This window comes from Mustela nivalis, assembly GCF_964662115.1.
Source record: "Mustela nivalis genome assembly, chromosome: 16".
Classification (NCBI taxonomy): Eukaryota; Metazoa; Chordata; class Mammalia; order Carnivora; family Mustelidae; genus Mustela; species Mustela nivalis.
Genome location: NC_139035.1, coordinates 5514595 through 5530381, shown reverse-complemented (window position 1 = coordinate 5530381; position 15787 = coordinate 5514595). Strand labels below are relative to the sequence as shown.

Here is a 15787-nt window from a genome sequence, read left to right as displayed (position 1 = left end):
AACAAAGAAAGGTGGGCTGTGCCGGTGGACACGACCAGGAGAAAGGCGGGAAGCTGTGCCTGAGAGGCTCGTGTCCGGCCCCTGCAGCCTGTCCAGCGATGTCGGTCTAGGAGTTGCAGTTACCGGCTGCTCTTCCGCACACTAAGGTCAAAGGACTTTCCTCCTGCCAGATCCAATTATCATCAGCTTTTTTTTTTTTTCTCATTTCTTTTCTTTTTCTTGACATCTCATTCCACCTGGTCAAGAGGCCTTTCCCCAAAGACACAGTCCTTGCCTGGTTTCCCACTTCTCTTCTCCTCGGGGCCTTATCTTTGCACATTTCACAACAAGCCACGTCCTGATGGGACTTCCCCAAGGTTCTTATGCTCTTTTCTTGGTAGGCCAGGCTCCTCAAGGCAGGAATGAATTACTTTCTTCACTAATAACACCAGCTAAGACACTTTTCAGTCTCCTGCTTTGCTCAAATCCTTACCATGTGCACTGTCCAGTCCACTCTGGTAGAGCCCTGGAAGGAGGTTGCCCTGAGAGGGTGCTCCCTCCTCCGTGCTCCTGAAGACCCCGTACACACCTTCATGAGGGTGCCTATCTCTCTGCTACCATGGCCATTTTACGTGGACCTCCACTAGCAGGACGGAAGCCCCTTGAAAGGTTTCCGGTAGCAAATCCCCATGGTCCGGTGTGCTGAACTTCTGGCTGGACTTCTAGTTCATTGTTCACTTTTTATCCCAGACGGAAACAAGCTCTTAAGAACATGAAGGAGACATTCATTCATTCATTCATTCAGCGCTGTTCTAGGTACTGGACTCAGGGCTCACTGCCAGGAGCATCCTCTAGTCCTTGTAACATCTTGCTATCTAGGGGGATGGAAGCACCACTCCACCCCACTCCCCAAAAGTTACAAACTACCAGGCTATGGTGTTATTAAGGCAGACATTATGGAGAGAGACAAGAAGCCTACAACATTCAGCCAAAAAAGTTGTTTTTGTCTCTACTCTTAAAACTTAAGTCTGAGCTCTGATTACTAGTCCAAACCTTTGAAGTGCAATGGAAACTACAGAAATCCTACTTTAGGACAAACTTGTTCTCAGATCCCAGATCTGTTAGTCACTTACTTGCTGACAACAGACACTAAATTATTTAAGGCCCTGGAACTCACAAAAAGGAGGAAAAAAACAATACTTCTTTCATACTTATGATGTCACCACCACTGATAGATTGTTATCTCCATTCATTTCTTTGGGTGACCTTGGAGTCCTCCTCGGGTTTGCCAATATTCATACTGGTGACCTTTCTGTTCAGGATGATCAGATGTGCAGAAGGGTTTTCTTCCCCAGTTCCTTGCAATTCCCCTCTTCTCCTTTCTGTTTAAGGCACATCTGGGCTTCATCCCACTTCCAAGCTTTCCTAACATGTCCTAGATCCATTTCCAGGGATGTACCGTACCCACCCCCTGGTCTCTCAGCTCCTAACCGTCCAAAATGTTTCTCTCCTAAGTCTTTTAGGAGAGCAGATGGTTTTCTCTGGCCCCCTTGAGTATAAAGTTGTTTCTATGGCTATTTGGAATCCCAAATAGCCTGGAAATTTCCCAAGTGCACACACATCCCTGTTTTTATTCTATATTCCCATAGCAACCATGCATTCAATAAATATAATTTATGATTATCCATCACAAATGTGAATATAGCTTCCCTTTCTTTTACATATATTTATAAAGTGTATTTAAGCATTTCGTGTGTGTACTTTTTTCTTTTTATATCTTTTACATTTTAGGTCACTTTAGATTATAGTGAATAATTCTGACAGTGAATTCTTTCCACAAAATGACTAGTATTATACCATCTGCAATTAACTATTAATAAGTGCTTTAGGCTTTTTGGCAGTGATTATATGTTGGCCTAAGGCACTGACTTCTTCTTCTTCTTCTTCTTTTTTTTTAAAGTAGGCTCCACACCCAGCATGGAGCCCAGCACAGGGCTTGAACTCATGATCCTGTGATCAAGACCTGAGCTGAGATCAAGAGTTGGACACTTAAGCAACTGAGCCCCCCAGACACCCCAGCGCTGACTTCTTTTATTCACATAGAATTTCAGGATTCAATTTTACAGCTAGAAAGAATCTCAGAGGTCATCTAATCCATAACCCACCCATATTTTCCAGAATTCTGAGGCTCAGAGAGATTAAGGCTCTTACTCAGTCACACAGCAACTAATCAAACCAGGAGTAAAACCTGGGTTTACCCACCCCCATTCCGGTATATTTTCCCCCAACATCTTAATCCCCCTCAAGATTTGCTTATCCTTAATTTAGAAATGTGCAGCAACAGCTTTCTAGTTTCCTAATATTTGCAGAGAGCAACTCTGAAATTTATGTTTGTGGCATTATTGCTCTACTTATATAATTAAAGTATAATTTTGGGATACATGAAATGTTAGAGATGGTTGAAATTTTCAGCAGCTTTTGAAGTTGTGACCAGAAAATGATTACTGAATCCATCACAACACAGTATGAGCTAATTAAAAGACATTCACCATGCTGCTACAAACTAATAAACAATAATGGAAATGATGGCAAAGTACTCTGCAAAGTGCTCTGGCGAACCAACTCCCTGCCCCCCGAGAGAGAAGAGATGCCAAGCCTTAGCAGTCATGGAACATGTAAAACTTGGCCTGCGAGGAAACGCTGAAGACAGCTAGATTTGACTCCAAAATGACACGGGGGAAGGCGGGATTTGATGGGAGGAGGAAAGGGACTCGCTGGGGACCCAGTGTGATTTCCTGGGCCCACTCTGCTCCATTCCCCGGACGGGCACCTGCGACCCGCAACTTAAACACAAAGACACCAAGAATGGCTACTTAACCCCCAAATGCCTGGTGGCTGGAGGCAGACACGGAGGGGGTCACCGCTTGCAGGTCTTGGCTTGCCAAGCGTCCCGGCCCTTTCCTCCCTCTCCGAGCGCGAGCGCGGGGCTTCCACCAGGGCGCAGTCGGGGGCACCGCCCCCGTGTGAACGCGACCCCGCACCCCGGGAGGGCGGCAGCCGGCTTTGGAGGAACAGGGATTGACTGTTTCCTGCCCGGCTTTCAAGGGCCGCGGTTCGTTCTTCCCAGGGCTGAGCCGGCTTCTCGGGGACACCCGCTCTCCCGGGGCCCCCCGGGGCCTCCCCCTGTGCCCCGGGACCACAATGGAGCTGGCGGGCTGACCCAGCTGCTCCGGCTCGCGCCCGCGTAACCACGGCAACGCGGCGGCCGGAATGCGGCGATGGAAGGCCCAGCTGCCTCCCAGGGCGGTGAGCAACAAGTGAAGCAGAAATAGTGAGGCGGGGTGAAGGCTGCGAGCGGGCAGGGCGGAGGGGAGAGCGGGCGGCGCGGCCGGCGGCCGGGGAAGACAAGGCCTTGGAGACCTCGCCTGTTCGCGCAACGACCCAGCGTCGGCAAGAGCGCAGGGGACATCCTTGGCCCCAGACATGCTGGTGCGAAATCTCCCAGGGGACAAGGAACCTCCCACGTCCCTCTGCTGGGCCTCTGCGCGCTTCTAGTAAACGAATGGACACGTGCCCATGCCCGGGTCTCCAGGACTTAAACAGCTGCTGGCCGCAGGAGTCAGCCGGGAGGGCAGGAGGGACACGAATTTGCCCCCAGCTTCTCTGCATGTTCTGCTCTCTTCAAACCAAAGGAGAACCTCCAAGGTGGTCACGTCTCTGGGCTGACCGTCGCACCGGTCTGACTGGACCGTACAAGCTTATGCCTGTTGTCTTGACATAAATTATTAAAACTGTTCCCTTTTCACCCTGAGGTATCCTGGTTTGGACGGAAAATCAGAAAGTCACCCTAGCTAAAGTCTTTCCAGGGCCACCCAGATCCCAAACCCAGTCAGGGGTTCCCCAAGCCCCTCCAGACTTCGCCAAATGGCCCGGGTGATGGAGTGCTTGTATCTAGGCACTGACCACGCTGTAATTAACTAGGGGCCATCCGCGGAGAAATGGGGACTTCCAACAGCAACCAGAAGGTAGTAACCAACACACAGCATGCTGGGACAGAATGTCCTGAAATCCACCAGCAGGAAGAGTCCCACAGGGCTGATTAGGGTCACCACTGGCAAGGCACCGCGCAGATGTCCAGCAGAAAACGTGCATCTATTAGTAATAGGATTGCCGATCCGCAGATGGCTCGTCAAAGCCTCTGCCTATGGAACAGGCTGAAGGGAAATCTGCTTGCTAGCAGGATTCCCAGAACCCAGGATTCTCTAAAGAGGGTTCCCTCAGATTCAGGATGCCACGCCAGCAATGAAGTGTGGGGGATGGGAACTGGTGGGAGTTCTCCTGATGGGCCGTTTCATCTTGCAATCAGGCTTCCACGTAACCTGTGTGACCCCTTCCCCACATTTACAGATAATGACACTGAGGCTCATCAACATCGACTCACGCTAGGTCAAGTCGCTGCCCTGAGCCCAGGAATATCTTACCCCAGAGCGCATACACTTCACAGAAGACTTTGTCTGGGATTGAGATGGACCTTTGGTCAAGATCAGGGCTTTGCAACACGGGCACTATTGACATTTGGGGCCAGATAATTCTTTGCTGGGCATAAAAGTGCTGTCCTGTGCACTGTAGAAAGTCTACCACTTGCCTCGGCCCCTTTGGCACCCCACAAGTTGTGATGACCAAAGATATTTCTAGACATTGCCAAAGGTCTCCTGGGAGGAAGAGGGAGGGTAAAACAGCCCCCTCTTGAGAACCAATAGCCTTGATACTTAATATCAAACAGAGTCTTAATCTTTTCTTGTACTCTCTAATTGCTTCAGAAATATAATTTTTTTAAAGATTTTATCCATTTATTTGACAGAGGGAGAGAGATCACGAGTAGGCAGAGAGGCAGACAGAGAGAGGGGAAGGGAAGCAGGCTCCCCGCTGAGCAGAGAGCCCGATGCGGGGCTCGATCCCAGGACCCTGGGATCACGACCTGAGCTGAAGGCAGAGGCTTAACCCACTGAGCCACCCAGGCGCCCCCAAAAATATAATTTTTATCTTTACCAAAAGACAGTAATTTTTATAGGACAAGATAGCGTCACTTATTTTGTATCTTCACTGTGCTGGGGACATAGTATGCAAAAAAGACGAGTTTAATGTAAATCATAATTTAAATGTAAATCACAGTTGAAGCAGAACTATCACAGTGCCCATCAAAGAGCAAGGTTGCAATTAAGCAGTAGAGAGGCCTGAAGGCCACAGGAGACTTCCAGTGAAGACGAAAAGGCCTGATCCCAAGTCTCTGGAGCAGTCACGCACCCCACCCCATGGCTCACACCATAGAATGGTTGTCACTGACAGTCACTAACCAGAATCACATTTCAGTTGCTGCCTGGATGGCTTTCTAGTTCCTCCAACAGAGGAATCTACGTAAGCAGAACAGACCAGGCGTGGGAGAGGGGGCTGGGAAGACAGGTGACGGTGCCAAAGCCTAAAGAGCTCACGCCTCATTAGTCCTCTCTCTCTCTCCTGGCACAGAGTCAGCATGGTTGTCTTGGCTTCTCCGGAAATCTGAAGGCCCAGGTGTCTACTGAAGACAGAAAGGATGGTTCCGCCCTTTTAATGGAATGAAACCTAGTTAAGGTCTTTCACGTGAGCCCAGATCTCTGAGGTATAATTGAGTCTACAAATGAAAATATGAAAATCCAAAGATGGTCCAAAGGTGTAAACCCCAGATTTACGGCTAGAGCGTGGCTCTGTCATTAATTCCTTCTCTCCTTTCTGCCAGGAGTAAACTTCTTCTTTCTTCTCCCCCAATTCTTTTTCCCTCTTCTTCTGTTTGTAAATCTTGGAGAGAAACAGCAGCAGCCACTCTGAGAGATCAAAGTTTTAGCAAGCAACAAAGACCTCCAAGGAGGCTGTTGCCATGGGAACTCTAGGAGCTGAAGCCCTTTTAATCGGCAAATCTCCTTGGTTAGCAGCAGCACCACCGGGCTGGGGCTGGCGAAGAGGGAGAGAAGGAGGAGGAGGAGCCTGGGCGACAAGTAGCCTTTCTGAACAGCCAGAACTAATGTTGGGGGGTGGGGGTGCAGCACTGACAAGGGGTGAGTTCCTGCTCAGCCTCCAAAATACACACCTGTCAAAAATCCCCGAAGTTCTGACACGTCCCCTCCCAAGAGTTCCCTGATTTCTGACTGTGTTCTTAATGGCTTCTTAATACTAATGGGCTGAACAATGTATTTTTGACCACAATAGCAATTTTGGGCCCAGTGTTGTAACAACGTGATTTTATGAAAATCCTTGTATGTCTGTGCCTCCGTCCCTTGCCCAGGTGCTTCTGGGTAAATCACAGGAGGAGATTGAAGGGAGAACCAGAAGCACGACAGGAAAACAAAGGTGTCTCTGTGGCATCACTGTCACAGGAAGAGAACCAATCCCGACTTAGCGCCTACTCACAAGGACCTGCTGGGAGCAAACCTATTTCTGGCTTCCTGGAATAGCGTTACCTTTGGGCCTAAAAAGAAACACAAATGGATGAGTTCCACAAAATATGAACAGTGTTTGTTTTTGCCTGCCTTCTTCATTTGGAAACAACAGCCCAACTTCCCTTTAGGAAGCTACTCCTTTTCCTTTCTCCCTTCAGTCCGCGCGGTTCAACGGGGGCTGTTGGCTTACTTCCCTCCTTTCCCAAAGCACGGCCTACCCCCGACCCTGGAATTCTGCCGACACCATGGAGAAAGGCATCTCTCCTCCTGAAAGGGAAGGCACTGAAGACCATGGCAATCTAGAATGCTGGGGGCTACCTTTGCTCCAGATGGGGAGCCTGCCTGAGAATTAAGCTAACACAGAAGAAACAAATTCTTTAAAATATAATCTGAACACTGGGACTCAGACACGCTTGAGCCTGGATTTACCAGTTCCCTAAGCCAAAAAATTTCCCTAAGCCAGATTATGCGTCTAGCCCTTGAAACTGGGAGAGTTCAGAAGAATACGGTCCTTGGATCTGGATGGCGGGATTTGAGGAGATATTTTCTTCTTTTGTACATTTCTGTTCTGCTTGAAATGTTTACAATATACATGCATCATTTTTTTCTAAAACAATATCAAAGCAAAACAAAACAGCAGTATTTTAGGCATCACCCTATAGAGAGAATCAATCCTGCAATCGGTGGGTCTTCTAAGTGAAGTCAAAATCATAGAAAGGACTCTGAAAGTGATCTTGTTTATCCTAATATCTAAGACAAGAGAACCTGTTTCATGTTGAAAGCTCATCAGAGACGAAGTTTCTCTAATTCCCCCCATGAACCATAATTTCTAAAAAGTGTTATTTGCCCCTAGGAAAGCCTTCCTTCACTTTAATCTAAGTACCCCTTGGGTCATGCCCCCTGACTCTGTTCTCAGTCCAGAATCCGGATGTTCCCCCAGCCACGTTCCCACCTGGGCCCTTTCCCTCACTTTTCCACTTGAAGGCCCTTAAAAAACAAGCTACCGTATGGGGCACCAGACCGAACAGGTCAGCCCTCAGACTGCACATGGGAAGACGTAAGAACAAGGCGAGCTGCTTTTAGATTTTAAAATAATAACGTCTCTGCTGGAGCCTTCCTGAATGGCGAAGTCCTTTTCCTGACAGCTGGAGCTGCCCAAGGGGACTTTGCTCCTGTCCAAACAGTGGCATGTTTCCAGGCTATAAACATCCTGTCCTTGCCACAGATCTTAGACCAACATCTAATCTCAGGGTGGCAGATTTCTGGACACTCCTTTCTTCTGTCTAATGGTATGGCTCTATGATCCCAAACCTCTCAATGTTTCTAAGGTATCTGTCACAGTCCTCTCAATGTACCCAAAACACCAAGTGTATCTCTAGCTTTGGCATGACTTTACCTTCTGAATCATCAAAAAGAGATTAAAGAATGTTCAGTATACTTTTTGTGTTTAATGTTGAATCAGCAGTTGTCCTCCCATTTCTCTGAATCCCTTGTCTTCAGATATTTCTGAAACCTCTGAAAGAAGCATCCATCGTGATTTATAGATGGTTCAGATGTCTGGGGTCATGCTCAGTGGGGGAGGTATGCAATCCGGGCAAAAACAACTCTGCCTTTGAAGGAAGGGCCTAGGTCATTGGTATAGGCAGTTTCCCTAAGAAATAAAGTGAAAATACGAAAGCAAATCTGGGACAAGTAAAATTATTACCCACGACCTCAAGCAGCAACCACAATTTTAAAAACATGGCTTATAGGGCGCCTGGGTGGCTCTGTAAGTTAAGCCTCTGACTCTTGATTTCGACTCAGGTCATGATCTCAGGGTCATGAGATCAAGCCCCGCGTCGGGTTTGGTGCTGAGCAAGAATCCTGCTCAAGATTCTCTCTCCCTTTCCCTCTGCCCCTCCTCTCCTACCCCTTCTCCACTTGTGCTCGCAGCACTCTACATAAATAAACAGACAAATAAGGCTTCAGCAGAGGAGTATTCTATAGCCTCTTAATGTAGACAGGGCCTGTGGTATCGTGGAAAGAGATGAGGCTAGGAACCAAGACATTTGGGTTTGGTCATCATCACTGCTTTTTTTTTTTTTTTTTTTTTTAGACAGGGATAACTATTATAAAACTTGAACATTAATTTCTTCATTTGGAACACAAGGAAAATAATGCCTCCTCTCCTACCTTACATGGCTCTTACAGAAAAAAAAAAATTATGAACTACAACTTATTATCAGTGTACCTTATGAATAGTGGACATTAATTGCTTTTTCTTTTTCTTCTATTTTTTTTTTTTGCCTCTTCCATCCATTCTTCCTTTTTTTTTTTAAGATTTTATTTATTTATTTGTCAGAAAGAGAGAGAGAGAGAAAGCACACAAGCAGGCAGAGAGGCTGGCAGAGGCGGAGAGAGAGGCAGGCTCCCTGCTGAGCAAGGAGCCCAGTGCAGGACTCGATCCCAGGACCCTGGGATCATGACCTGAGCCAAAGGCAGTGGCTTAACCCACTGAGCCACCCAGGCGTCCGGATTTTTCCTTTTTTTTTTTTTTTTTTTTTTTGGTAAGACTGCCCCAGTTTACTCTGGGGAGATGATTTTCCTCCACATCTTGGACTAGCCGCCAAGAGTCCTTGGTCTCCCAAGGCTAAGCAGCGGACGCATGTCCAAACTGGGCTAACTCAACCCACTCACCTGAGACTGACTTGAGTGGAAAAATGAAGAAAAAAAACCCAAAAAACGATAAAACAGTTAAATTGATTTTTTCTGGCTATGGAGTCTTAAAGACATTGTTTACTAATTCTTGCTACAAAGACCCTACAGCATCTCTGACACATCAAGGACTGTGTGGTGTTCATCAAAACATCTTCACTTTTTTCCCAGGGAAATACAAAATAACAGCAGAAGGGACCCATGTCACTGCCAGACCTGGTCCCTAAAAAGCCCCATATGACATTTCTCACTCTCTCTTTCTGAGCAGGTGGGAGCAAATGTCTTCGGTCCAGCTGAGCCAAACAATGGAGAAGCTTAGACCCCTCCTCCAGCACCTGGAAGGGGGCTACCCAGGTAAGCCTCCTAGCTCATATCTGACTGGGACGAGAGGAAGTAAGAGATTTCTACTACATGTAGTAAGTCACTGAGACTTGGGGGATGTTTTTACAGAAGCTAACAAGTATTACCTTAGCATACTATCCTCTTCAGAGACAGATTGTCCAGCCTTCCTTTCGATTATGACACCCTTCCAACAACTGAGTTTCCTGCCGAAGTTAGCCAGAGTCCAACTCTGTTGCTTCCAACCACAGTCCTGGATGGACCTACCACCAGTAATAATTGAAAGAGCCAGATAAAGAATTATGGCCCAGTGAGATGAAACCATGTTACCTCACTTGAGACTGTAGACATCTATGGTACTGACCTTTGTAAGTCAACAAATATATACTTAGCACTTGCCAACATTTAAGGGGCATAAAATATTAGTTATAGATGCTATCTATCTATCATTTTTAAAAAAACATTCACACCGGCCTCTTTATACTCAACAGGCATTACAGATGTAAAGACAAACGAGCATAAGTCCTTTACTCTGAAGAGCACATGGTCCAGTGCTATGGAGAAGCCTCTAGTGTTGTGGGAGAAATCAAGACAAGTACCAATGCAGTACCACGGAGAACCACTCCCAGGAAGCAAGCCAGGATATAAGACTGCCCTTGGCTCTTTCCACTTTATATAAACTTTCTGGGTGACTCATCTATTCTTTCATGGCTGTACCACTAAGGATTCTCAAATCTATTATGTCTGATCCTTGCTTCTCCACTGGGTTCCAGACCTCTATTTCCAGTTGTCAGCAGGCTATCCCTACCTTGGGTTCCCACAGGCCTCCCATATTTCACATGTCAAGAACCAAAGTCATTCTCCTGCCTCCCCAACCTGCTTTCCAACCTGTATCCTCTCTTGGTTGATGAAACAGCTGGCTACCCAGCTAACTAGAAATCATGGTGTCCTTTTGACTCCTCCCTCTCTCTCATTTCTTTTTTTTTTTTTTACATGAGTCACCAAGATCCATCCCTTCCGTCTCTGAAATGTTTCTGTGTTGTCACTTCTCAAGCCACTGGTCTGGTTCAGAATCTCACAGGCTTTCTTTCACCCACGCTGCTGCAGCAGCCCCACAGCCCAGGCCTCTGTTCTTGCATTCTTTTGCATGGTCTACCCTGCTGATAAGTAGTGTTTTTGACCCTGAGATGGCACTTCATTCCTCTGTTGGTGTTTCTGTACTGGCTCCCCAAAGACTTCAGGACAAAGTCCAAATTTCTTAATCTGACATATAAGATACGTCACCATCTTGTTCTGTCAACATTTCGTCTTCACCTTTGTATGATGGAAAAAAATAAATTCTTAACTTCTTCTCTACTTTATCCCTTTAACTCGCCCTTCCTTACTAATTGGCCAGCTGAAATTCCAACCAGTTTTCTGCCCCCACTTTGTGATCGTCTTCAGAGCTTCGCTCAGCTCCTTCCAGCCACCATCAACAGTTTCTTTTCATTCTTGTGGGATTATTCCTTTTAACTCTGACCTACAGCAAAAGGCCATAGTCTATTCTCTCTGGCTTCCTTGTGAATCAGGGTCACCCTGTACATTCTTGTAACCAACCTGTAACCCCTTCGATCTTTGTCACGAGGACTTGAGTCCTGGGAGGTCATTTTCTTGTTTGTCAAAGTAGTCACATCCCTCATGTTCCTCAACTTCTCAATCCCCAAACTCTGAAATTGAAGTGGATCTCAGAAGTAACCTCAACACCTTTTCTTATATGGAAATGTCTCATTTATAACAACTCCTAAGATTTTTTTCCACCCTCCTGGGACAAAGAAGTCACTACTCCTGGGAAGGCTTATTCCACCTTCAGATGGCTCCAACTGTTAAGTTATTTTTTTTCATTTTGAGATGGACTCCTGCCCCTTGTAGCCTCTACTCCTGGTTCTAGTACTATGCAGCCACACAGGCAGAGTAAGTTTCTAGGCCCTCCAATTTCAACTGGAGATACTTCCCAATTCCTCCTTCATTAGATCAAGCTTTCCCAGCCCCTCTAACCATTCCTGATGTAATATTCAATGACTGAGGCAGTGGCTCATGGAGGTTGCAATTAGCAGACTATTGACTCAGTTATATGCCCCCTGAAGTCTTCATCTCCTTGAGGTTGACCTCAGACATCAGGTTGCTCTCTTGGCCTAACATGAAAGGGATACCTAACCATTGGGCCTGTAGGATATAACAACCAAACAGTTAGAATTTTAAAAACTGTGACGATATTTTGAAACATTCTACGAAGAGTATCAAGACAAAGAAGACTCAGAAGTTTGCATCTGGGAAGTAAATACAGTCCTTCCTGTGTCCCCAAAATTCTTGTTGATTTCAAACTCACTTCTTTAAATAAATAGCACAACTAGTGTTGCCCTAAAAAGTTCACATGGCAAATATACCATGCTCTGAACATTTCTAAATAACGTGGAACACAGCAGAGTGATGTGTTTCTCCTCCCCAAGAAAGCTAGCATGTACCTGCTCATCTCACAGACACGCCTCTTCTGTGATGAGTTGATTTGCAGCTCTCCCCCCCCCCCGCCCCGCCCCGTTTTTCTTTACCATTCTTTTTAGAGTGACACTGGTTTCTGTTCTTCATCTCTTCTCCCATCACTGGTGACCGTTTTCATCTGAGCCTTTCTTTCACCCACGTCTCTTTGCCCCAAGGACAGTGTCTTCCCCCAAATGACTACAAGGTCATGTCCGCAGGTCAGCACATCCCCAGCGGACAAGGCTTTCCCTCTATTCATTTTCCCACATTTGCAGAATTGGGAACAAATTATTTAAAGTGGTTTTTACCTGGCATCCCTTTCCCCCGCACAGGCAATTACTTCTCTGCAAATGTCTGCATTGGCCAGATAATTGTGTCCACAATTAGCTAATTGCAGGCTCAATGAGCCACTTGTTCCTTCAAACTTGGCCATGAGAGTTGTGTGATTGGGCAGAAATTTGTCTTTTTATTCCTTTCTGATTTACAGAGTCACTGCAGATCCCAAATCTGATTTCTCTGCATTCTTTCACAATGTCAGTATAAGCCTTTTTACTTTTTTACCTCCTTTTGTATGTCTGTCCTACTTCCCATTTTCACAAATCACGGCAGCTATGCTTTACATATTAGACCCAAGGAATATGTATTTGAATTAAGTCAGCCCCCTAATAAAGGTTAATTATTATTAATTAAAGGGTTAGTTATTAATAAATAATTACCTTAATACATTTTATAAACCATGAAAGTAAGGCAGCAGAATACTTGATTTGCTAAAGGCACACAGTCATCACAGAGTAAAACTAAAAATCCTAAATAGCAAATTCTACTTTCCCCCTGGGCCCTGAGTTTCTCACATAGGGTAAAAGTAACCTTCAACCTCATTTGCTTTAAAAGAAACATTCCTCCCATTGTTATCACCTGGCTTCTTGGAAACTACAAAAAAAAAAAAAAAAAATTATTTCATCTAAAAAATGGCCTCAAGAATTTACCTTTTCTCCTACAACTAATGCAGTTTCTTTTCCTAATTTCTGTAAATTTTATTCTAATTTTGTTGTACAACCAACATTTTATAGAACATGAAATATGTGCTCAATTTTCAGTTCCATACAAGGAAGTCATTTCCCACTGACATTCCTCCAATCTGCAAAAGAGGACGCGTGGCCAAAAATAATGAATTTTCCTTTACAAAGAAATTAATATTAATAAAGATTAGATCTATTTGCTTTGAGAATGACTCAGAAGCTTTTAGGTTTCAAGGCATTTGCCTTCCAACTAAACCCTAGCAGACTTTCCAATAGTTCTTTCCATCAAGCACGTTTGATGGTTAAACGCTCCAGCTGACAGCCACCCTTCCTCAGGACTGTCTTACATGTAGGTAACTGAATGGAAAAAGATTCCTGACATCTTGGGAGATTCCTCACTCAGCAATGAATTCTCATCTCTCGGTTGTCTCTACTCTGCTTCAGAGGCATCTGGCATTTTCTTCAACACTTAGCGCACAAAAGGAGAAGTGAAGCCTAAGAGCAGAGAGAAATCGGGGTTAAGGGGACACAAGCGGGAAGGAGGGAGAAAAACAACCCTGAGAGAGCAGAAGAGACATCAGGACCGTGCCAAAGAAACAAGGTGCAATAAACATGGCTATTGCTCATGAGGAGTTTCTAAAGCCCATTTGTGCACAAGACATAAAGCCCGGTGTATGCACGCCGCTGGGTCACGCAGGGAGCAGTGAGCGGAGGGAGCAGCGCGAGGGGTCTAACACGGCCGAGCTGCCGAGGGCTTTCACTTACCCAACACCAGCAGCTCCGCCAAGTCCTCGTTTTTGCCCTCCAGGTCATCAGGGGTGGTGATGATACAGTAATAGAGTCCGCTGTCTCCCCACATGAGTTTTCCAATTTGAAGATCTGCATCTGTTACCATAAAAAGAAGGTCCAATTCCTAAAATGTCTCCCTGAAAGGCAAGCCCTGGACAATGGAGGGTGAGCGGGGGCTGTTCCAGAAGGAATGTCTGCCGTGTTCTACTTCGCTGCCTAAATGGTGGTTGACAAGATGTCTGCTTTACTTCCAATGAACAAATAAACAAACAGATAAAAAACCCGATAGCAAATTCTAGCATCCCTAAGGTGAAAGACTTAGGGCGTTCCCAGAAACTGGTCTAGTTCTAGTCCAGTTTTGGAAATAGAAGATTGCTTTCAACTAACTAGGTCTGCAGAAGTCCTTGAAAGCCAGGTCATTCCCGAATTACTTTGGACTCCTGGAAATGAGCTGGCTTCACAGGAGTTCTTCGAAATTCAAATGATCAAATAGATCAGGTCAGCCTCGTAGGCCCTTTTCTTGTCCAATACTTTAGGGAGCAGAAGAAAGGGTAGAAGTGATACAGAACCACAGGGGGCTGGGGCCGAGGCATCTACCTGGCTCTGGACGGTGTATACATACATCCCTTCTCCCAACAGAGAAACTTCTTAGGGAAGTCTGTTCTCTGACTTTGGGAAAGGCCATAAAGGCTGATGTCAAGGTGTATTTGAGAACATTCTTTGATGAGAACCTCTTTCAATTCAGTTCTGATAGCAAGCTCCTCAGACTAGGGGTCAGGTTTGAGAAAGACCATTTCCAAAGCTCATCTCAGTATCTCTTCTAGATACTACACCCTTCCCCTTTTCCCCCTCGCTGTCACATTAAGTCATTTGCTAGGCTTCTTGGTGCTTCCACTTCCCATAAATCAAAATCTTGAGGAGTAGCAAGGTGGAGAGGCTGATATCCCCCTGTGTTTGGGACAACAGAACTCATCTCCCTTCTATTCCGGGATTCAACGCAGAGGTGTCATTACCATGAACGATCGTGATCTCTCTGCCCCTGTAGAAATCTCCCAGGGTGACGGTCGAGCCCTGTTTTGAAGCTACCACGCGGACAGTCCTCCTGCTGTCTAAGCAATCCAAGTAGGGGTCCCATTCCAGGTTTCTTTTGCTGAGAGACTGGGCCCGGGGAGAGGACATGCCCAAGGACTCCCCCATGCGATCCTGGCAGTAGGACTTGAACTTCCACTGCACGACGGCAGGCTGCCTGGAGGACGTGGAGAAGTGGCAGCGGAGCACGGTGGGCTGAAAGAGCATGGCCACCTTCTTCTTGTCGAGCACCGTGACTTGAAGGCCATCAGCCATGGCTGCAAGACAGAATGAGTACATCCAATGGTACCCACATCCTGGACCGCACCTCACGCCACACACGCACACCTCTCCATCTCACCTCCCTACCCTGCCCTCTCCCACCTTCTCCATCACAGTTAATGCTATCAATATCCATCGGGTCACATTGTCTAGACACCTGCCTTCACTCCCAATATCCAGGCAATCACTAAGCCGTATCTGCCTGATCTCTCTCGCTCTCTCTCTTTAAGTTTTTATTTATTTGAGAGAGAGAAAGAGACAGCATCAGCACAAGCAGGGGGAGGTGCAGAGGGAGAGGGAGAAGCCGACTCCTCGCTGAACAGGGAGCCTGCCCTGGGGCTCAGTCCCTTGAGATCATGACCTGAGCCAAAGTCAGACGCCACCCAGGTGCCCCTCCACTTGATCTCTTAATATCTTTACTCTCTTCTCTCCTCTTTGACCTCACCGCCATTGCTTCTGTTGGCACCCTCTTCATTTCTTACTGGTATTACCATAATCTCTTGTCTGGTATCCCCACCTACAGTTGCCCATCCTTGCTATATAGTTCAGATGATCTTTCTAAATCGGACTGCTATGGTCCACCTTCTTAAAACCCTTCCCTTAGCCTCCATAGCCTTCAGGAGAGAACCCAAA

General features: G+C 46.3%; 1 protein-coding gene and 1 long non-coding RNA gene across 4 annotated transcripts in view; one reads left to right on the top strand and one right to left on the bottom strand.

Moving 5' to 3' along the window:
* Window positions 1–15787, bottom strand: part of ILDR2 (immunoglobulin like domain containing receptor 2) — a 58004-nt gene that overhangs the window by 27275 nt on the left and 14942 nt on the right. For all 3 annotated transcript variants that reach the window (XM_082702732.1, XM_082702733.1, XM_082702734.1), the window contains exons 2-3: window positions 14818–15150; window positions 13781–13900 (exon numbers count right to left, since the gene is read on the bottom strand). In XM_082702732.1, the coding sequence (XP_082558858.1) occupies window positions 13781–13900; window positions 14818–15150 (453 nt within the window). The remainder of the gene's footprint in view (window positions 1–13780; window positions 13901–14817; window positions 15151–15787) is intronic.
* Window positions 3002–6881, top strand: LOC309849861. The gene is made up of 2 exons (XR_014303962.1): window positions 3002–3310; window positions 5503–6881. It is a non-coding gene; the product is annotated as an uncharacterized lncRNA (long non-coding RNA).